This window comes from Phalacrocorax aristotelis, chromosome 6 (genome assembly GCF_949628215.1).
Source record: "Phalacrocorax aristotelis chromosome 6, bGulAri2.1, whole genome shotgun sequence".
In the NCBI taxonomy this organism is placed as follows: Eukaryota; Metazoa; Chordata; class Aves; order Suliformes; family Phalacrocoracidae; genus Phalacrocorax; species Phalacrocorax aristotelis.
In genome coordinates, this window is record NC_134281.1 from 23,826,733 (window position 1) to 23,850,054 (window position 23,322).

General features: G+C 41.5%; 1 protein-coding gene across 6 annotated transcripts in view; it reads left to right on the top strand.

Annotated features, from left to right (window-relative positions):
* PHF2 (PHD finger protein 2) overlaps nucleotides 1-23,322 on the top strand; it is a 92,461-nt gene that overhangs the window by 58,016 nt on the left and 11,123 nt on the right. For all 6 annotated transcript variants that reach the window (XM_075096668.1, XM_075096669.1, XM_075096672.1 and 3 more), the window contains 12 exons: nucleotides 1,037-1,223; nucleotides 1,807-1,969; nucleotides 3,324-3,411; nucleotides 4,016-4,122; nucleotides 5,328-5,419; nucleotides 6,687-6,776; nucleotides 8,052-8,423; nucleotides 9,348-9,467; nucleotides 10,831-10,949; nucleotides 11,561-11,739; nucleotides 11,966-12,039; nucleotides 13,758-13,915. In XM_075096668.1, the coding sequence (XP_074952769.1) occupies nucleotides 1,037-1,223; nucleotides 1,807-1,969; nucleotides 3,324-3,411; nucleotides 4,016-4,122; nucleotides 5,328-5,419; nucleotides 6,687-6,776; nucleotides 8,052-8,423; nucleotides 9,348-9,467; nucleotides 10,831-10,949; nucleotides 11,561-11,739; nucleotides 11,966-12,039; nucleotides 13,758-13,915 (1,749 nt within the window). The remainder of the gene's footprint in view (nucleotides 1-1,036; nucleotides 1,224-1,806; nucleotides 1,970-3,323; nucleotides 3,412-4,015; nucleotides 4,123-5,327; nucleotides 5,420-6,686; nucleotides 6,777-8,051; nucleotides 8,424-9,347; nucleotides 9,468-10,830; nucleotides 10,950-11,560; nucleotides 11,740-11,965; nucleotides 12,040-13,757; nucleotides 13,916-23,322) is intronic.

Genomic DNA, 23,322 nt, shown 5'->3' on the forward strand with positions numbered 1-23,322 from the left:
ATTAACGAGCAAATATTTTATTTCTTAACGTAGACAGTGACACTTTAATTGAATGCACTTCTCCGTCTTTTCCTGCCATTTTAAATGGAGCTATTGTTATCAGTGTTTGACAGTGAGCATAAATGACACATTGGAGCGTTTAATTTTAGTTTGAAGTGCAGATACTCTTACTGACATGATATTTAAGAGCGTCCAATGGTGAACCTCCACCCTCTGCAAATATTAGTACAAATTTTGGACTATTTAGATACAAAATTTAGCACATTCTGGGTTAAAACACTTTTAATACCTGTTTATTATGCCACTACATCATCCAAGCTATGATTTATAGTTTATAATATATATTTAATATAAACATAATATAAATTTATATAAACAAATATATACAATATTAATATATGCTTGATGTAAAGAAATATATTCCTTTATATAAATTATATACATATTATATATTTTAAATATATTCACATTATAAACCCAAATTAGACTTTTTCCTCCTCCTCAGCTTTTAATGTGATTTAGTCAGTCTAAATAAAAAGATCACTGTGATTCAACATCAGATCAAGACTTATACAGTCCTTAAGTACTAATGTTTTGTTATTAGGATTTTTAATACTAAGCTTAACTTGCAAATTATTAAGATTTGTCAGACCATTTATGTAAGAGAGCACACATTCTACTTTCTCTTCTGAAGGGGCTGGAAAAGTGGCTGTGATAAGAGTGCTATTGATAACTGAGCCTAGAGCGCAAGAGGCATGGACTAGAAAATTATAAACAGCATATACTTGGTTATAAATACTGCTACTGAAAGAAGTCAAAGGATTGTTGCTATGTCGTCGTACTTAAAAAGCCTTAAATTTCTGCCTGTAAACAGTTTTCACATTTTTTCTGAATGAAGAGCAGTTCCACTGACATGTAAGGAGCTGCTTCAGTTTGCCATACAAGTATTAGAGTCACACTCCGCTTTTTGTTGTATCAGGGTCCTTGTGCTTGTTTTTAAAAAGGTGCGTGTTTGTTTTCAATCCTCTCTGTAAAGGATGTCCAGTTTTGTAGAGCCTCCAGATATAGTTAAGAAGTTGTCCTGGGTGGAAAACTATTGGCCTGATGATGCTCTTCTGGCTAAACCAAAAGTTACCAAGTACTGCCTGATCTGTGTGAAGGACAGCTACACGGATTTCCACATAGATTCGGGAGGAGCTTCTGCATGGTACCATGTGCTGAAGGTGAGGAGTCATGTTTTTGTGGTATATCTAGTAACAAACGAAATTTCACATGCAAAGACCATCCTAAAATTATCTCAGAGATTCAGGTCTCAGTTTTTCTTTCCCCATGGTCCTGTTCTATCCATAAGAAATACACAGAGCCTTAACAGCAGTGAGTGGGTATGCCCTCAGCAGTGCCAGGGTCTGCTGAGTGAGGAAGCCACTTGGAGTGTGGAAGTTGTCCGCGTGTCTTCACTGTATTTGGATTTTTATATTTGTTTAGTGCCTTCTGCATATACATCGCCTAAGACCTGAAAGATATTACATCCTGCTTTTGCAGGATAATGGAATCTGGCACCATAAACTTCTTTCAACATCAGTCCCACAAATCTGAGCAAATGTGGGCAGCTGGTGATGTAATTATTTCAGTTGTTCTGTGCAAAGCTGACAAGTAAATTTTATTTCAATAGTCTTAACATACATAATGCTGTGTATTTCTTTAGATAAATATGTGTGCGTGCGCGCGTGTTTGTGCATGAGTCTGTGCCAGTGCAGCAGTGCTTGGTTTGGCTGCTTGTTGTTAATTTTCTGTTTTCTAATTCAGGGAGAAAAGATATTTTATCTCATCAAACCAGCCTCTGCAAATATTTCTCTTTATGAACGCTGGCGATCAGCAGCAAACCACAGTGAGATGTTTTTTGCAGACCAAGTAGATAAATGTTACAAATGCACAGTGAAACAAGGACAGACACTGTTCATCCCTTCAGGTGAGCAGGTTGTTGCGGGTGAGGTTTCCTGCATGTTTTAGAGCTGCTGAAATAGCATGACCAAAATACTACAGGGATGTGATTTTGACCACTTTCTCTGATGAAGTATGAACTCTAATTCTCAGTAGAAGTATAATTTCGTATGCTTGCAAAAGGCAAAAATCCAACCATGACACAGGTGCTTTTTGCCATCTAAGAGAGAATTCACATTTAATTACTTGCTGACCATGACTTCCCACAAAATCCTTTTCACGGTCATTGATTCCCTGTGACACTAAGGAACTATAGGTGCCTGCACAAGCGTGAGTGTGCACTTATGGTTTCACATGAGGCTGAAGACTTGGATGTCACAGAATTTTATGGGTTACTTCATAGACTCAGGCTTTCATTGCAGGGTAGGAATGGTGGATTTTGTTTTTCTCAGTTCCTGGGAGGATCTTCATAAGGATAGGGAGTTGATCAGCAGATAGTGCAGAGTTTTAAGTGAATGCAGTTCTACTTCTGCCCCTGTCCCTCACCTTTCTCTCACCATAAAAAACTATTTCCTCATTTTCATTGCTGTTTCCAGCACTCCCTGTTATCTGTTGAAACTGTAATCTCTTTGGGACAGGGATTTTCTTTCCCTCTACGTGCCTTTAAACAATGCATCGCCCACTCGATCCATAATCTGAGTTGAGGCTTCTAGGCGGTGTTAGTAAGTAACAGCACTGGTACTTGAGTTTTGGATGCAGCATCCAGTAGTGCCATTTTTCTGTGTGTGAGTATATTCTTGCACATAATGTTTACACACTTGATTTTTACTTTGACTGTAAAACATGGAAAGTAGGTGTTTCTCTCATGACCATATGTGGAGCAGATGGTGGAATAAATATTGAGCAATTTATAGAGATTCACTAATTTAAGTAGATTTTTGTGCAAAAATAAGTGTTTGGAAAATACCTGTTCCTGGCACTACAATAAAGTCAGCATCAGGAGCTGTCACAGATTTTTATGGTGATGTGAAAGCAACTACCATTATGTAGCTGCTGCTGCTTTTCACAGTAACAAGAAGGTAATGTCAGTGTGAGCAGTATGCCCCCTTTCCCTGCCTGCCACCTTTGAAGGTAGCCCTGGGACTGGGAGTCAAAGGTGCATAGACCTTCCTGGGTTGGGCCTTTATCGTGCAAAACAGACAAGGGACCAGATACAACTTTTTTCAAAGTTCATGCAGTTCTGATGCTGACTTGGACTGAAGAGCTCTATTCGTACCTTGAAAGTAGGCTGCTAAGTAAAGTATAAACAATATGTTGTGAATAAAGTCTTTGTTACTGTGATTCCAGATTTTCTCCTCAGGAGCCTTCTCTTTCTCTTTTAGGTTGGATTTATGCAACTCTAACACCTGTAGACTGCCTGGCCTTTGCAGGACATTTTCTACATAGTCTAAGTGTTGAAATGCAGATGAGGTAATCTGTCTGTAGAATCTAAAGTTAGGTAGAGGCTCAGTTTTTAATAAATTGGCCATCCTCTCTCCTATTAATTAGCCTACGTTTGCAGTAACTTTGATGTAGCTCTTTTGAGGAATTTTGGAAAGTGTACCCACGTTTGTCCCCTTTGACTGTGTTCTCCTGTTCTGAGTTATTCCAAGCTGTCTTTACATCTATTGCATAGCATGTGGAAGGGTATGTGAGGTGCTTGGATTGATGTGGCCAAGTCCTGAAGGAAGAACTGTTAAAAGCTGTCAGGAGTTTTACCCTAAAACGTGCCATTCGCCTTCTGGATAAGCCCCCACCTGCTCATCTGGGTTCTTTGCCCAGTGTAAGATAATGCAAGTAGTTCTTTACTGATGCTGGACAAATAATGCAATATAACTATCATACATGTGTATCACACATTTTCTTACTAGTGTTATTTTTATGTTTTCATTTGGTCTGATGCCAGAATATATGGTAGTAGTAGGAAGAAATGAAGCACTGTGAAATGAACCTCAGGATTTATGAGCAGTGATTGTCACTGTGTGACATACTTGTGACCTGCTATGCTTTAAGTTCATGTTGCTTTGTATTGCAGGGCATATGAAGTAGAAAGGCGATTGAAAATTGTTAGTCTGACCCAGTTTCCAAACTTTGAAACTGCATGTTGGTATATGGGAAAGCATCTACTAGAGACATTCAAAGGTAAAAATGCATTTCTTTGCCTGCCTTAATTGCTTAGATTTAGGGGCCTAAAATACTTCGTCTTAATTTCTGCTGATGTGTCACATAGAAGGTTGACAGGTGGCAAAAATCAGTCTTGTTTGTATTTGAAAACTGCTTTCAACATACCAGAACATGCTGGTCTGGTCCAGCTCTCCCCTTAATATCCTGCCGTCTTGCTCTTGGAAGGACCTTAACTGTCCCTCTTACCTATGCCTAAGGGAAGGTTCCATCTTCTTTACAAAATGTATTTAAGTTGCCTCAGAGGCAAATAGTGCTGTAACATATTTTTAAAAAACTTTTAGCTGCCTGCCAAGTCTCGATTAATTTCCTGTTTTAAGCTAATGAACTACATGCTCTGTCAGCCCGAGGCATAGAGTAGCACTTCCTTCTCCCATCATTCTGCTGATACCGGTTGAAGTACTTGGGCAGGTCGCATATACACGGGGCCACAGGAGCATCAGAGATGTGGCCAGCAGGAGCACTGAGAATGAAAGCAAAGCTTTCTGTGAAATTCAAAATCTTCCCAATCAGATTCCTTCAGAGATGATCCAAACAACCATGTGTTTGTTCTTTACAGATTCGGTCTCACTTTGCTCTTTGCCTCTATTTCTCTTATTACAGAATGTGTCTAGAGACACCCACGAGATCCTTTTATAACAAAAAAAAAGGTCTCATTTATAATCAAGGTGAGGGGTCCCTCTGAGTGTCGCCTGGAAGGGGGGCCCCTTGTGACCAACTGAACAAAAACTGGAATGAGGGGAAAAATTTAGGCAAGCTTGTACTCATGCAGAAGTGAAATGCTGTGCCCAATATAAGCTTTGTTTCCTCATACTGGTACTTGCTTTTTCAGTCAGAATAAAAGAACTGCTGATGGTACTTTTTTATTCCCACGGCCTAGGATGTATGAACATGGAAGCTAGCTTGAGTATGGGACCAAGAAAGGAACCAGAAGGATTGCCAGTGTAGATATAACTTACAGGAGCACAGTGTAGGAAGGCTGAGTTGGATTTATGACACAGTAAATATACTACTTATTACCATCAAGTTATAATAGGGATTCATTTGTGGTGACCAACTTTCAAACAGTTAACTTTCACAGTTAAACTTTTTCAAATTAAAGACTTTATGTAAAACATCTTTAGCTAGCAGTGTTAGAAAGTCATTGTCTTTTTTTTTCTGTTTAGGTTTGCATAAAGCTGGGCAACAGCCTCCTGCTCATTTACTCCAAGGAGCAAAAATTCTCAATGGTGCATTCAGGTCATGGACTAAAAAACAGGTAGGAGAAGCAGCCTGTTTTAATATTGCGTGTTCCTCAGGTTTGTCAGTCACTGGAACAGAGACCAAATGCTAGAACAAATAATATCTCCATAGCAAAACAGCTAATACTAAAACTCTAGACAGAAGGGACTGGGAGAACAGGGAAAAGGGCAAAAGCTGGGATTTCATAATGCCATATGAGGAGTTGACAGAAAAAAACGTACTACAAGGACATAGCCAAAAGGTACTAAATGAAAGTTCTCCCTGAGTCTGAGCATTTTCATGTGCCAAATCAATTAAGCAAAGATTGTGTATGCGGGCAAGGCCTAGAACACGCCTGCATTTTTGTGTGGACAAGGTGCCCAGTTCCTGCAAATCAACACATTTGTTGAGCCAGGAAATACATATTGGTTGGAGAGAAGGCTTAAAGGGATTTGGAGCTTGAATTTCCTGCTGCAGTCATTTCAGAAGTGCTATTCTTGTGTGTGTTGCTCCTAAAGTTTTGGGGAACTAGCTGCAGGAGACAGGCCATTCAATCATAAAATGTGAACAGGGGAACTAGCAGCTTTAGGATTTTCAGATATTTTAAGAAGGGATGAGTAGCTGAGTACACAATGTTACGTACACAGTTAAGTTGTCCCATATTCAAACGTAGTCAGGGACTTGGCTGCTCCCTACTGCAAAAAGCCAGTGCTTGAGCCTGCATTCAGAATTGCTCCCTGGTTTCCTGCAGAAGGAATGACTGGTGTGGAAGCTCTCTTCTCCCTGTCACCCTGTTTACTATTCCACTTGCCACAGAGATGAGTCAAAGGAAGTGAGACTGTGTTGGTATTTAGGTGAAGTTGAACTTTGAATATTATAACATGACATGTGAAAGGAAATGTTGTTAGTCTTGTCAGGGAGCTCCCAAACCACTCTGCTGATAAAGTATATGCCTGTTATACTCACTGAAGACAGCAGCCTAAGACAGTCTCTCCTTGTAGATGTAGAAAAGGAATTTCTCACAGAATCTCATATAAGGGGGTGAGCGAAGTGGTGCTGCAGTTGTGAAAACACAATAATATCTGACAAAGGCTATTGACTTTCTTGTTCTCCCAGGAAAACTATTTACAAGAACATACAGAAGGGGGAAAAAGTATATTTTCCTTATTTGCACTACTGATGCAGTCAGTATTGATTTCAGTACCTAGGAAAAATACTGATGTGTCAGTTAATGAGGTTTTCTTTTTTTATATTTTTGCAAAAAACATGCACAGAAACAGCAGTCTGGCTTTGTTCCATTTTAGGCTTTAGCAGAGCATGAAGATGAACTACCAGAAAACTTCAAACCAGCACAACTTATCAAGGACCTTGCCAAAGAAATAAGATTAAGTGAGGTTTGTGCTCTTTTCGTAATATTAGCTATATTGTGGGTCTTGTAATAATCTGGGCTATAAAATGGATGACTTGAAATAAATTAATCTTTTTTTCCCACTCTTTTCATTAAAAGAATTCATGTGAGGTTTCGCAGTAGGGGGACTGCTCAGGACTCCTGCCCATGGCTGAGTTGCCAAATATTCTGGGCTACTGTTTCCTTTTTCCTCAGCTTTACGCTGTGTCTGCCTGTCCTACATCCTTCCTCCTCCACCTTCTCCTACCTGGACCGGCCACATTCCCCTCTCCATCCTTATTTTCTCTTTCACTTTAGCTACTCCCTACCCAAAAATATGACAGAACTCAAACAACATTGTTGCCGTCCCTGTGATCATGTTCCCTATGTAATATCTCCTTTTTCTTATATTTGTCAGTCTTGTCTATGACATTGTCTGAACTTGGGACTATTCTGCACATTGTCCCAATGGGAAGCCATGCTCTTGGCTGGATTCTAGGCAGAATTACTATAGTTAATGCAATAATAATTGTACCCTACCCCTGTAAAAAAACACCCAACCCAAGAAAACAAAAAAAGGAGGTTGCATGGAGTCTGGCATCATATTCCACTTAGTGGAGATATGTGACAGTGCAAGTTATTGTCACAATAACTAGTTTGGTTGTTTTAAGAAAACATTGTGTTACATTCCATCCCTTTTCTAACTATATCCAAAGGCCTCAAAATTGAAATCTATCTTGTCCTTTTATCCTCTTTCATGTAGTATGTAAGTTTTCTGATTGTCAGAATGGCAAGTTAAGCAGAAAATAATTTCTTTTTAATTAGTCAGGCAGTGTTAATTTTAATCAGGCAGCTATTTTACTGCTTCTTTTTCCTGAAGCCATGAAACATGATTCTGCTACATTTATCACATCTGGATTAAATGGAAATGGTTTGTGCTCAAGCTGATTAGCATTTTAAACAAAAGACCATTAATTTTATACATTTGTTTGTATGGACAGTCTTACCTGACGAGAGTTATATTTGTTACAAAGCCACTGGAGTTTCTCCTGGCCAAACTTGTGCTTGAGCAATGTAGGGGTGGGAATTAGTGGTAAGCAGAGCATTTCTGTGGCATGTGATGTGGTTTTGATTCCTTGGCCAGCCTGACCTGTGAATGCAGTTACCCCTTTCTTGAAGGGAGGATCTTTGGGTTTGTTTTCCTGAGGAAGGAGGGTGCGGGGGAATATCTAACGTGAGTCAGGTGGGTCTGAATGTCTTGCCATTTTGTGCTAAACTACAGAGTGCTTCGAAAGCCAGCAAAGCAGACATGAGTGCCAACACAAATGCTGAGGAGATCTGTCCTGTGGAGAAGGAGGAGGCACCATCACCCATCCAAGTGACGCCTCCGCCCCCACCTGTAGAAAAGCCCCCTAAAAAAAAGACTCCCAAAACTGTGAAAACTCCCAAACAACTCAAGCCATCCAAACCCCCCAAACCTCCTAAGCCACCCAAACCCCCTAAGCCTCCCAAAACACCAAAAGTTAAGGGAGAAGGAAAAAAGAAAGGAAAGAAGGCAAAAGAGACTCCACCGCCAGCCATCCCGAATCTCGACTTGCTGGAGGCACACACAAAGGAGGCTTTGACAAAGATCGAGACACCAAAGAAGGGGAAGGTGGGTCATATTTTAACCTCTCCCTGTTCTCTTGCCATAATAGGGATAAAATCACTCCTTAGGTCTCATGCAAATAAAAATTTGAGCAACACAGTGTAAAACCCTGTCTCCACTGAAGTAAATGAAAGTTTTGTAAATGCTAGCTTTTCACCCTTTTTTTAACTGACTGATTTGATTGATTTGATTTGACTGTTTGCTTGGTTATTCATTTGATATGGAGTCTCCAAGAAATCTATTGATTCAAGCTGAGTCTGGCAAACTACTTCCAGTTCCCTGCCGAAGTTGAGGCAAGATGAAAATTAAAAGACATTTTTAATGGCCCTTGAACTATTATATTCTTATTTCAAGTGTTGTTAGCACTTTGTGCATTTCCATAATTGGTTGTCAAAGGTGAAGTAACTAATTTCTAAAGCACTTTATTTGCTTGATATTTTGCTCTAGAATGAGTGAATGAAGATAAAGATAATGAAGATAAAGCAATAGCTTGCCTCCATTTTTGCCCATGTAGGGCAAGTTCCATTTTGCTGCTGTCTTCGGTAGGGGCCAGGATTTCATTGAGGCACTGATGGAGTAACATGTTGTACACTGTTTGTTAAGAAGTATCCATAAGGCTTTCCTAAAACACTTCTGAATTTCCTAGTAGTTTGTATGCAGTGTATCAAACCTGTCCAGAGCAATAGGCAGGGAGACCGGTATGTTTTTACAGTAATCTTGTATGTTGGTATATCAAGGAGAAATGCAGCTAGTCTTCTGCATTCTCTGAAGCAGCAATATTTGATTGAATCTCATATTTGGGTTCAAAAAGAATGAATCAAAAGAGGGGTTTTCAAAAACATAGCATGTTATATTCCATGTAAAAAATGTGTTTCTGTAACATGCCAGCACTCCCACCTCATTAAGAGTACATGCTGACTTTTTCCTTAGGCTGCAAAGAATGTTTTAAGCGTTCCCAATAAGGAAACTGCTAGTAAGCAGAGTGAGGTGGAGAAATTTGAACTTCGAGAGCAAAATAAAAGCAAAACAGAAGCCAAATGGAAATATAAGGTAATTTCTGCTGTTAAATTCTACTGCTGATTCTACCACATAGTGATAAGTGAAGGGTGGAAAAATGTTCATAGGTCTGCCTAAGCAGAGAGTACAAGGCACCAATTTTCAGTTCCCAAAGAAAAAAATTTAATCAGAAAAGAATCAAGTAATCACTGACAGAGGAGGAGGGGTAGATTCTTCAAAAGCATATGCTGAATTGCTCATCTTCATCCTTGCTGAAGCCAGTGGGAACACTGTTAATAGTGAGATTTTTCAGTGCTGACTTCTTTTGTGATTCTTACTTTAACATAGTCGTACTACTTTAAGTCTGGAGTAGTTCCAGAGAAATCAATAACTAACGATGGCATAAAAGTAGAGTTAATGAAATCTGAATAATGCCATGTGAATTAAAAGCTTGCCTTCCTGGGGGGCTAATGTAGGGTGACAGGACATGGTTTCAGGGCATGGTTTAGGAGGCATGGTGGTGTTGGGTTGACGGCTGGACTTGATGATCTTAGAGTTCTTTTCCAACCTTAATGATTCTATGTGAGTAAAATTCATTCATAGAATAATACATTTTTTTTCTCTAGGTACCATTTAAAACAAGGTGACACTAGGCTTTCTCACAGAAATAACTGTGTGAATTTTACCTGCTTTGTGAACTCTAAAGACAAAGGTGCAAAGAAATTTCCCAAAACAAAACAAAAGTACATGCTTTTTCATATGAGGAAACTACTAAGAATCACGAATCATTAACATTAGAGAAATCAAAAATTTTTGTGTTAAAGTCACGGTTGATGTGATTAGATCAATATGCACCAACTCATTGTACATGTGGTACCAGCTGTACCACAGCCGGTACAGCTTAGGAAAGTATTAAGGCAATGCTTAAAAAATAATCAAAGGTTTCCTTTGCACTGAATGACTTCGATATTAAATTACTAAATTCATATTTCAAGCTAAAAGAAGCAAGTGGAGCCTGGGAATAAAATGCAGTTGTATTTGTAAGGTTACAGGTACTATGCTAGATTCTGTCCTTAGCCACACAGGCACGTTGCTGATGAGCCATGTGCTTAGCCAGTGCTCTAATTCACAAAATGTGCTTTTAGTACTTCACATCAGTCTGTGCCAATTTAAGAGAGCAATATTTAAATTTGGCATCGTGTTTGTGGTGGACAAGTCCCTGAACTAAACCCTATGTAGTCCAAGAGTGTAATCCTCTATTATCACATTTTGGGGAACATATTATATGATAATTATACATATTAACATATTGTAACATATATATCTGCATATAGATCAATTGATTCCTAGGAATCTGAAATGTCAACAACTCATTCAACTAATTTTATTGATTTGTTTTGGGTCTTTTGCCTTTCAGAACAGTAAACCCGATTCACTTCTAAAAATGGAAGAGGAACACAAATCAGAAAAGATGCCTTTATCAGGAAATAAGGACAACAAATTTACATTCTCTTTCTCTAATAAGAAGTTGCTTGGGTAAGTAAAAAACATGAAAATACACATCAATTAAAGGAAGCGGATTAAAAAGTCTTGCCATTATTTATGTTTTTTTATACAAGAAGGTGAAAATCTGCCTTTCTGGTCAATGTAGAAAATAGACTTATGAAAAAAGTTCTTCACTCTAGAACTTGATTTTACTTAGAACGCAGCATAGCTGGCCATAGCAGCAGGCAGTCTGTCATGTCTTGGCACTTCATGTTCTTACTAGTTGAGTTATATTAAGTGGGTTTTGTGCAGATCCTATTCAGGGTACATTTTTAAGAAACTGTTAAATGAATGCTGTGTACCAAAATGCCATGCTACGTGTGCATGTTGTGTATCATGATATACCTTGAGGCAGCTTTAAATAATAGAGTCCTTATTTGAAGCCAGCTGTGGCTACTCTAGCCAGCATCATATTTTGAGATATGAATTGAAGGGATAGAAGTGTGTTTGTAAAATTATTCCAATTTCTGTGGCACATCTGAAAGTATTCAAGTTGACTGAGATTTCTACATAGAGATAATCATTGTCTTCCTCTCTGTCAATTTGCAAAATGCTTTCCAATCAAAGTATTGTTACTGATTTGTAATTTTTTTTCCCTTCAGTTCAAAGGGAGTCAAAACTCAGCTGAATACTAGTGTGTTTGGGTCACTGCAGAATTTTAAAGAAGATAAAGCAAAACCTGTACGAGATGAATATGAATATGTGTCAGATGATGGTGAGCTAAAAATTGATGAGTTTCCAATCAGAAGGAAGAAAAACACTACAAAAAGAGAACTCTCCTGTAAGAATTTTTCCTGTTTCATCTGTATCTGCACAACAAAGTCTTATGGGTTGATTATCCAAAATTAGTCTTTAAAATCTGTGTGATTTATAATAAAGAAAGCCAATTCTTAACTGTCAGTGAAATATAAGTGGATTTTAATTGCTTTAGAAGTTATGGCTTAGGAATGCTATCTTTTGAAGGGAAAAGAACCATGACTTTGTTTTTCTTCTTTTTTTAAATTCAGTTTTATCAGATAAAAAAGACACTGTGCAGCACACTCCTGTTAAGAAGCCGAAGGTGGAGTCGGTATCGTACAAGGTATGGTTATTATTGTACCTAGCACAAGCAAGCACTCATTGTCTGTCTCTAACAGTATGTGGGGCAGTATAGTAGCAAAGCCTTTGTACAGGCTGTTGCCACATCATCTCCTTCATTCTGCAGTCACAGTCTGCCCAGAACAGGTAGCATTCAGACATTGCCAGGGCTAAGCATAATTGGGTACTGTGGCTTGAACTGCTTGTACATGATGAGGACTGATGGGAAGTGTGCATGGAGACCATGACAGTTGCATCATGACACAAGAACAGGAGCAAGCCATAAGATGGAACGGCAAGGGTCAGAAGGAGTTTTCTGTTGTACCTCACTTGATGTTACATTGCTGCCAGGCACAGCTGTGCTCCCTACCTGTGTTTGTTCTCCCATTTCCATGTGCTTTGAACACTGATCATTAAATTTCCCTGCTCACGTTTGACAGATGAAACTTGGAGTAATGCTAATACAACTGGACCCATGTCATTTGGCATTTCACATTACTAGAAGCCCTTAATACCTATTATGTAGCAATTAAAGGTTTTGTTTGCTATCACTTAGCAGAGTCTCCCTCTGCCGATTATGGGCTTACATCTAGAATGCCCTTGACTTGATGTGATACTTTAGCATGTCCCTAACTTGAGGCAGTGTCAATGTGCCTGTTAACAGCTTACCTTCACGAAACCGAATAGCACAGGCCTAAGTTTGCTTTCTGTTAGCTCAGTTCTGGAAATTAAATGGCATTAAAATGAAATGTTTTGCCCAACTGTGGTTAATACAAATTCATATTATAATATCTGAATAAGTCAAAGAAAGCAAAATAGCTTGTTAACATAGACATGTAGGTGACTGAAATGTTTGGCCCTAAGAACTAAGGAATCCTTTCCATCCTGGTTTTGTTCAAGAGCAAGTGCAGCCCTCCTCGCCTGAGTCAGTAGTTCATGTCTGGTGCACAGAGAACAGGGAAAAACATACTGGTATCTCACGGCACAGAAGCTTAAGCAGGTAGGCCAGTTTCTGGAGAGGACAATGATTGGCAGTCTAAAAAACAAGGGCTGGGACTTCAGAGGCCTGAAAGCAGGGCAAGAATAGGGAAAAAAAGTACTTCTATTGTACTCAGCTACAGTGCATACAGATACCAACCCCAGAAAGAGAGATGCAGGTAGCTTCCTTCAGTGGCCTCGCGTGCCACTGTTTATACGTGTATATCCCATTCCTCTGTCAGATCTTCTTGTTCTCTGTCAGTAAGGATGGCAGAAGTGGGTCTGTCCCTGTGTCTGAACTGGCTTTGTTAATAGTCTTGCGGGATACAGGCCTCTGTCCTGATGCATATCTGGGCTGACAGAGATACGGCCACATGTTCACTTCTTTTGCTACGTGGGTCATGGTCTGAAGAGTAGGAGCAGGGGCCAAGAGAATAGCACAGCGCCTGGAAGCACCACTGTTACAGCGGTTTGATCCTATGCACAGGATCAGATCTCAAAGCTGGTTCTCCAGGGTTGGAAGGGGAGAGAAAAACCTGCTGTGCCTACAGGCTGCCAGGAAACCGATTTTTACTGGATACCTGGTTTTGTTTGGTTGGTTTTTTTTTCCCTTCAATTAAAGCAAGTTTCAAATGCTAGCCCTGTGTCTTTGGAAGAGCAGCAGGGTGCAGAAATTATTGTGCTGTTCTTATTGATTAACTTGGTGACTTTCTGCTTTTTTGAGCCTTTTCCTTGTTTTTGCAGAGTGATGACTCGTCAGATGAAGATTTGCTTCACATTGACACAGAGGCAAAGCCAGGGCGCAATTCCAAAGTAAAGAAAGAGAGCGGAAGTTCAGCAGGAATTCTTGATCTTTTGCAGGCAAGCAAGGAAGTTGGGGGTTTAGAGTATAACACCAACAGGTACGCACCAATGGATGCTTTTTTCCTCTTATCCATAAACAAAAATTACTCTTTTGTGGTTGTGTGCATGTGAGTGAGAGAGAGAATGAATTTTGCAGGTCAGTAACTGCTTTTTTTCTCCAGTAAGCAAATTCTGCCTTTATACTGTGATCTGAAGGGAGAGGTGGGAGAGTGTGTGGGAAAGATTTTGGTGCTATAATTTGAATAAATAGAGGCATTTCACATCTGTAGAGGCTGAACATCCATTTTAGCAATAATACTATAGTAGATGAATCATTCAGAAGGAAGTGAGAGTTCAGTGAATGCAGCTTGAGGGCATGAATAATGTTTTTTAATGTAGTAGTAACCTAATCTAAATGGCCAGCATTCTTTCCATAAGGCATTGTAAGGTGCTGCACAGTTCCACAAACATTGAATGTTTGAAAGAAGAAAATAGGAAACCATCTACCCTCCCTCACACCCCTGGTCATCATTCTTCTCCCCGCCAAAACACATGGCTTGGAAAAAACCAAACTTTTTCATGGGTACTTTTGTACCTAAATTGGAAGTGCTTGCCTAGGCTTGGTTGTGTTTCATGTGGGACCGCTGTCAGTGAACATTGAAGTTGACACTGGATGTCTGGATGTTTTGGAATGTGGTTAATAAGGTACAGCAGTAGATCTTTTAGCAATCCAAACAGTGAGCAGTGAAAAGAAATGCAAAATTGGAAAATATGGTTCCTAGACTCAAATCCTGCAGTTCAGGACTGTCTGGAACAGGGTTTTGCTTGGGGCCATCTCAATAAAATGTATGGGTTCACTACCTTCACTCTTTACAGGCCAAGTCTGATCTTAAACTACTGATACAGAATTAGGTAACAGAAGCATGCATGTTGTTTCAAAAGAAGCTAGTGGGCCTCTTCACATACAGAAATGTCTTGCTTGACTCAAACGTTAGGAACAAATATCAGGAAGGGGGTTTGGGAATATCAGTTGAGTTTATGGCTTCCATGCACAGAATGACACTGCAGCAGGAACTGCTATGTCTTATGCCCTAGTAGTCTGATGATTAAGTAGATCTTTGCTGCTGCAGTCTTAACGGAATGATTTGTCCCCCATCTTTAGAAAACCAGAGGTATTCACCTAAGCACTTGCCACTGCTCCACAGAGACCACAGCCTTGGTACTTCTGGAAGCTGTGGGCTGTTGGTAAATTGTGGGCACAAGTTTCTAGCCTCTAAATATGCCTGTTGTGCAAATAAAGGAATTATCCTCTGAAAGGTGAGAATTACAAGTTGGTGGTGATGTGGGAAATGATGTGAAACGTGCAGTAAGGCCGCTCTTGTTTGGCATTTTAGTAAGCCAGTTCCATCTCCACTCTGCCTTCATTTGAAAAACACCTCAACCAGACAGGCAGGAAGGACGTGTTGGTTCTCCAGGCAGGCTGCTTGAAGCAGTGATAATCCTACTTGTGATTCATATAGCAGATGTTGCATGGAAGCAAAGAGGTGTGTTGCACTATTTTACACATGCGAAGCAGCAAAACCAATCTGCTTTAGTGGTAAAGCCAGATACCACATTCAGTGGTTGCTGGGGTACCTCAACAGCATCTTTTTCCTCCTTGCTTTCTCTAGGTCTGCCATGGTTATACAAAACCACAGAACCTGTGGGGGAAGTAGAAATAGGTATAGGAATGGTCTGAGAATTGAGAACAGACTGGACAGGGAGACTGGTGCTGTCCTCACCTGTGCTATGCCCTTGCTGGCTGTTGAGTGTGCGTGACCCAGGAAGAGTGCAGCTGCAAATTTGAAAGGACTTGTTAAAGTGGAACAAGAAGGTCCCCTCAGAGAGGAAGATATTACCTAAACCTGGGAAAGATTGGAAGTTAAAAGCCGTATCTGGGAATTCCAAGAGATGCCTCGTGGTCAGAAGGGAACATATGGAATAAGTTACCAAAGGAAACCATAGAAGCAAATTTTATCAGTGAGTTTAAAAAAAAAAAGATAGGTTTTTTGATGTTGAGAGAGAAGATGGAATTTTTTAAGGTTGTGGTGTGGTGACAGAGCTACAGAGAAATCTAAAGCAGGGAGTGTTGCTGAACCAGAAACATCTTCTGGTTCAACCTTCTCAATTTATTAGGCAATTGCCTCTTTCACAGTTCAGATGGTTGCAAGAGATTAAAGCATATTATATAGACTGACTTCATGCAGGGTATATTAGCTGTGACGTATCAGGCACCTCTGTGAGAGACAGCCTTGCCTTTGTGCATCAACATTTAGAGTTTATTACTTGTTGCAGCACAGTGACAGGGATCGTCATCTCTGGGTGGAACAGAGGTGTGCATGTGGATTCTCCTGTAAGAGTTCTCTTTTCATTCCTAATGTGGGGTGAAAAATGCCAATGATTTTAAAACCAAGTAACGTAGTCACTACATATCCGTAGAAGGTTTATCTTGACAAGGCTGCTATTTCTACAGGAGATGTGATCTCAATTTAGTCCTGGTTTTCCTGTTACTGCCTTCTTCCTAGCAAGAAGTGGTTGATCAAAACAGCCAACCACCTCCTGTGGTTGCAGAGGTTATGGGGAGAGGTACCAATCCGTCTGCAGCTCCCAGGAAATAGAATATTTTTTGTTGTCTGAGTTCAAGTGGGTCTGTGATTCTAGATTTTCCTGATCTCTTGAGATTTGGCCCCGACTCTGCACCTGCTCTTCAAAAGAAATAATCGCATTCACATTTGTTGTCCATCTGACGGTTCCTGTGCATTCGTTTTCCATTCTGTGTTATGCTGCATAATGGAATTAGTGTTTATGTTGAATTTACACTTTCATTTTGGCAGGTAATTAGACATGTTGGCAGGTAGTTAGCTGTATCTAACTCTGGGAATAAAGTTGCCAGTGTAATATGACTCCCATGCTTGAAGTTTGGTATAAAATAAGAAAATTTATCAACCGTTGTAAGAATTAAAAGAAATCTGCCTGGCCATGTTTACACTACTAACCATTTTCTGTATAACATGGTTAGCTGCCTGCTTACGAATGTGCAGAAATGCAGGGGTAAGTGGGAAAAAACAGGTTAAAGAAATGGTCCTCAAAGATTCTCTACCTTGCTTGGGACATGCCTTTTGTCATCTGCAGTGGGTTAAAACTGCCACTCAGTAATGGAGTCGAACTCAGGCCTTTCATTTTTCCTCCCTTCAGCCTGGGCTCTGTACCCAGTGTATTTGTAGACTTTGCGGTTTCTGAAATCAAAGTCACAAATGCAGTCACATAACTAAACTCTGCATGAATTACTACACTGTGTGTGGTAGTTTAGTGGGAATGTGTCATATCAATTTTGCCTCTTGTATAAACAATTAGGCTTTGGCAGTGTGTGTTGCAGCTTGATTGAAAAAAGCTCCCCATAAATGAAATTACTATGTTTCGTTTCATAATTATGCTAGGCTTTTTAAATGGCCAAAACGTGCCTTTTTAAAAAAAGATGGAGGAAACATGATATTCAAACATAATGTGTTGCAACATAATGCCAACATGGTCGTGTCTGACTCTCAGGAACAATTTCCATCTTTCTCTACTTGTAAGGCAGATAAAAGGTTGGCATATGTATGTATTTGTATATATACATATATATATATGTACGTATGCTCTGGATACTCCATGTAGCAGCACTGTAGGTAGGTCTATGTGGAATCTCCTTTGCCCACACAGTAGTCTGTGCAGATGAGAGCCAGCTCTCAAGGGGGAAGCATGGAACCCTGTCAGACCAGAACCAGAGGAACCAGGTCAGGGCTTTTTGTGATAATGACCTTATCTGAATTGTGTGAAACTTTATTTTGTAAAATATCGTATTGTCATTTGCAGCTGACCAAACTGAATGCCCTGATGGCATTACCTAGATTGCTCTAGAGAACTGCATCTCCCATACTTGTGTCAGTGGTTGCAAGATGGGGAGATATAATGACAGAGGTCCTGCATAAAGGCTGCTGTAAATGTGGAAAGAGTCTGAAAGGATTGAAATGGAATATGGAAAAATCTTGGAGGGACTGGTAGTCACATGATCTTGAACTGAGCAACATTGTTGTTTCCAGGTCTGATTCAAAAAGGGAAGGTAATGCTGGTTTTGTATTTGAAATTATTTGAGTTCCATAGTTTTATACAACCATGACTTCTTCAAAATATTGATAAGACATTACTGTCTTGGCTCCACTTCTTTTTGTGGTTCATTTGCATTTGGCCACAGGTAGAGTGAGGGGGAGTGCAGAAATGACAGGGAAATACTGTTGCAGAGAGAGGACAACAATTTATTGCCTTCCCCTTATATGCACAACTGTTTTTTAATGGTTCTTATTTGAAGTATTCCAGAGTAACAGCAGTTGGAAGGGACCTCAGGAAGTCACCTAATGCAGCTGCCTGCTCACAGCACATCCAGCTGCAAAGTTTCACCTGATTGTTCAGGGCATTGCCCTGGTGAGTTTTAAAATGATAAATAAACAAAAACAAATCTAAAAATAGATAAATAAAAATGGGTGGGGATTCTGCAGCCTCTCTGTGTGAGCTGCTTGGCCACCCTCAATATGGACCTTTTCTTCCTGGGTCAGGTTAGGATTTCCCCTGCTACAGCTTGTGACCACTGCCTCTCATCCTATTGCTATGCACCGCCAAGAAGGGTCTGGCTCTGGCTTCTCTGTAACCCCATGAGATAGTTCTTGTTTCAAGTTAGTTCTTATTGCCATTTAGAAAATGCTCAGTGGTTCCTGTGACTTCCCTTTGCCCTTATCTATTTTTCCCCTAATCTTTAGATGAGACTGGGTGATAGTTATTCAGAGGCAAGGTGAGACATTAGTGAGATTACTGTCTGTCATACCTGTCTTGCTCTTTGGTGCCTCCAGCTGTCTGTGTAGGCAGCATGGAAGATGTGGAAGAAGCCACCCCTCAATGAGTAATATTCTGCTGCAATTAATAAATTCAGTTTCTAAATGTGAGGATACAAGTGAAAGGCTCAGTAATTGCTTATGAAAGGAAGGGGATGATCTGCCTAGAGATGTTGAACCCTCAGAGAGAGATGGCAGTAGTAGAATTGGTTGTGAAAAGTGAGGCACCAGCTCCCTGCCTGATACCTTCTCCTAGCTTCAGTGTGTTGGGATTATTCCAGTGCCCAGGCAGCACAGGGGCCAGCCTCAACTAAGGAAGTAAAACCTTAGTCTATGCTGAATTCCATGTATTCTTGTCATGATCATGGCTGTTTGCCTATTGTTACCTGCACTGGAACATGCTGTCAGGGAAAGGATGCTGTTGTCAAGTCCAGGCGGGTAACACAGGCAATGTGAAAGCCCCAAAATGTAGCCTGAAGGGATGCTTTATGCTCTCCTTCCTGGCAAAGATACTGCTAGCAACAGCAAGCTGTTCTGGGACACTGAGGCCCAGAGGCTTAAACCCAACACAATAAATAGTTGCAGAGAGCACTGTGTGTAGGGCGCAAAGCCATCTGTGTCATACAGACCAATGTCTTCTGCCTCAGGTTCCCACTGAGATGAGTTGCCCTTCCCTGCCCCTCATCATGCTGTCCCAACCAGCGCTGCAGGCTGGTCAACCCTGGGGGAGCTTTTATTTGAGATGAGTTTTAACAGCAAATTTTCTTTTCTGTTTCTTCTCTCTGTTAATAATGTGAAAACATGCTGCCAGTTTCAACTCACAGGAGCAGCAGCAGAAAGGCAGTTGCTGGTGATGGTGATGCATGTGGCTCATTAGCAGGCTGGTGAGCTCAGGCTGCTCGGTGCGGTGCAAGCCCGACCTGTCGGGCTCTGTACCAACTCAGCGTGGGCTCCGGATGGGAGCTGGGCCTGGCATACCTCAGCCTTGTCCTCCGCATTTCAGCCCTGTGGGTCATTCAGGTGGCCACCGTGCTGCTTTGGCCATGCCTTTTTGGTCATCTGAGTGGTTCTTTTGTCTGTGGACTGTATGGCAGTTGCACCAAGGTTTATCATGCGGTGCTGGGTGTTACAGGAGAAGCTGGCAGTTTCCAGTGTGGACCTCTTTCAGTTCCTGCACTGTACACAGCTGAAAATTACCAGATGCTTGCTAGGCAGCAAATGGTTATTGCAGCAAACTAATCTCTCAGTCGTGTCCTTGTCTTTACAAGCGTAAAAGGAAACAAGAAAATCCTGAGAAGGGAGGCTGTGCAAAATGCTGAAGTGGAGCCCACTACAAAAGGCACAAACTGCTACCGGTCAGTTTATTAAAGTGCCCTTTTCTCTGTTCATCCACAACATCATTTTTTAGTTTGAGGAAAGGAAAGCAAGGCTTCCAGGATTTGCAGAGCAGTGGCAGGGTCTGTGCTATCGCCAAGTGCCACCTTGCTGTGTGTTCGAAGAGCCCTTGCCAGCCAGCTGCTGGGAAGGGAGCACCGGGACAGAAGCACTCTGGCTCCTTTGCTCCTGCTCCCATGTTCATTTAAAATGTTTTTTAAGTCATAGCTGTAACTCACAGATAGTTTACTTTCATAGATGTTTCTTTTGAAATCATTGCTGAATCTACAGAAAGAGGATATGGCCTTCCAGAGCTTAAAAATTGCTTCCTGATTCTTCTTGAACTTTTTTTGGCTTCGAAAGCTGACATAACTCTAATGGAAGAACACACAAGCCCATGCCCTAATGAGAAACACTTTGCCCCGTATGTAGCTCTGTCTCCTTGAGACATTTCACCCACACATTCAGGTTGTAGTTTGACTCTCAGAACCACTGGTTTTGATCGTATTCCACAATTTATTTGTTGAAGATTGTGTTGCTTAAGGCAGTTCCTCTCTGATTTGCCCATTTAGTGGTCAGTGTTCGATGGTCTATTTGTGGTGTTTTAAGTGTCCGGTGTTTGCAAAAACAGTTGGGGGAAAAATTGAAAGAAAATATATTAATTTCTTATAGATAGTGCAAAATATGCCTTTGACAGGGAGAAAGCTAAGGCACCTGGCATGATAATGAAGGGATTAAAACATCTCTTTCCTAAATAAGTTTTTCGATGTTCTTCTATTCCCTGAGTTGCTAGCTGCTAACACCAGTCTTAACTAATTTTCAGGATTATTTATAAATGCAATTAGTGCCCAGAAAATGCCATTATGTCTTTTACGTTACTCTGTCTGGAGTCTTGTAATGGTTTAAAGTGGATTAAATTAAGATCAAGTAAGACAAAGCAATGTGGTACTGCTAATTTACTTGGGAAATGCTGTATGTTAGTGGCTTCTCTTGCATAACTGTAAAAAATATCATTACCACAGTGAGGTTTTTTGCATTTCACTATTTGCCCAAACTCCAAAGTTCTGGTAATATTTGATTATGTGTTCTGCCTGTTGCAGAATTAGTCTGGCATTCTCTGACACGATTATTGTTCTTCTATGTTCTTCTATATTGCAGGGAGCGTGCTTTCCCACCTCGCTAAATCATAGAATCATAGAATCATTAAGGTTGGAAAAGACCCTTAAGATCATCAAGACCAACTGCTAACCTGTCACTGCCAAGTCCACCACTAAACCATATCCTCAAGCACCACATCGACCCTTCTTTTAAATACCTCCAGGGATGGAGACCCCACCACCTCCCTGGGCAGCCTGTTCCAATGCTTGACAACCCTTTTGTTGAAGAAGTTTTTCCTAATATCCAACCTAAACTTCCCTTGGCGCAGCTTGAGGCCATTTCCTCTCGTCCTATCGCTTGTTACTAGGGAGAAGAGGCTGACCTCCTCCTCGCTACAACCTCCTTTCAGGTAGTTGTAGAGAGCGATAAGGTCTCCCCTCAGCCTCCTCTTCTCCAGACTAAACAACCCCAGCTCACTCAGCCGCTCCTCATAAGACTTGTTCTCTGGACCCTTCACCAACTTTGTTGCCCTTCTTTGGACACACTCCAGCACCTCAATGTCCTTCTTGTACTGAGGGGTGCAAAACTGAACACAGTACTCAAGGTGCAGCCTCACCAGTGCTGAGTACAGAGGCACGATCTCTTCCCTACTCCTGCTGGCCACACTATTCCTGATACAAGCCAGGGTGCCACTGGCCTTCTTGCCGCCTGAGTACACTGCTGGCTTACGTTCAGCCAGCTGTCAACCAACACCCCCAGGTCCTTTTCCTCCAGGCAGCTTTCCAGCCGCTCCTCTCCAAGCTTGTAGTGTTGCATGGGGTTGTTGTGACCCAAGTGCAGGACCCAGCACTTAGCCTTGTTAAATCTCATACCGTTGGCTCTGGCCCAACGATCCAGACTGTCCAGCTCCCTCTGTAGGGCCTTCCTGCCCTCCAGCAGATCAACACTTCCACCCAGCTTGGTGTCATCTGCAAACTTACTGAGGGTACACTCAATCACCTCATCCAGATCATCAATGAAGATCTTGAACAGGACCGGCCCCAACACTAAGCCCTGGGGAACACCACTCATGACCAGCCGCCAACTGGATTTGACTCCATTAACCACCACTCTCTGGTCTCGGCCATCCAGCCAGTTTTTAACCCAGTGCAGAGTGCACTCGTCCAAGCCGTGAGCAGCCAGCTTCTCCACGAGAATGCTGTGGGAGACAGTGTCAAAGGCCTTACTATACTCCAAGTAGACAATGTCCACAGCCTTCCCATCATCCACTAAGCAGGTCACTTTATTGTAGAAGGAGACCAGGTTAGTGAGGCAGGACCTCCCTTTCATAAACCCATGCTGGCTGAGCCCCATCCACTGGGTGTCCTGCATGTGCTGCATAATGGCATTCAGGATGATCTGCTCCATGACCTTTCCTGGCACCGAGGTCATGCTGACAGGCCTGTAGTTCCCTGGATCCTCCTTCCAACCCTTCCTATAGAGGGGCGTCACATTCACTAGTTTCCAGTCATCTGGGACCTCCCTGGTTGACCAGGACTGCTGATAAATGATGGAGAGTGGCTTGGTGAGCTCCCGTGCCAGCTCCCTCAGTATCCTTGGGTGGATCCCATCTGGCCCTGTGGACTTGTGAACATCCAGGTGAAGGAGCAGGTCGGTGACTGCCACCTCTTCAACAGCTGGGACTTCATTCTGCATACTATCTCCATTTCCCAGCACAGGGGCCCGACAACCCTGAGGATGACCAGTCTGACTATTAAAGACTGAGGCAAAGAAAGCATTAAGTACCTCAGCCTTCTCCTCACCTTTCCTGGCAAGGTTACCTTCCGCATCCAGCAAAGGAGGGAGATCCTCCCTGGCCCTCCTTTTGTCACTGATGCATTTATAAAAACATTTTTTGTTATCTTTAACGGTGGCGGCCAGTTTAAGTTCCAGCTGGGCCTTCACCTTCCTAATCTTTTCCCTGCATAACCTCACAACATCCTTGTAGTCCTCCTGAATCACCTGCCCCTCCTTCCAAAGGTGGTAAACTCTCCTTTTTCTCTTGAGTTCCAGCCAAAGCTCCCTATTCAGCCAAGCCAGTCTTCTCCCCC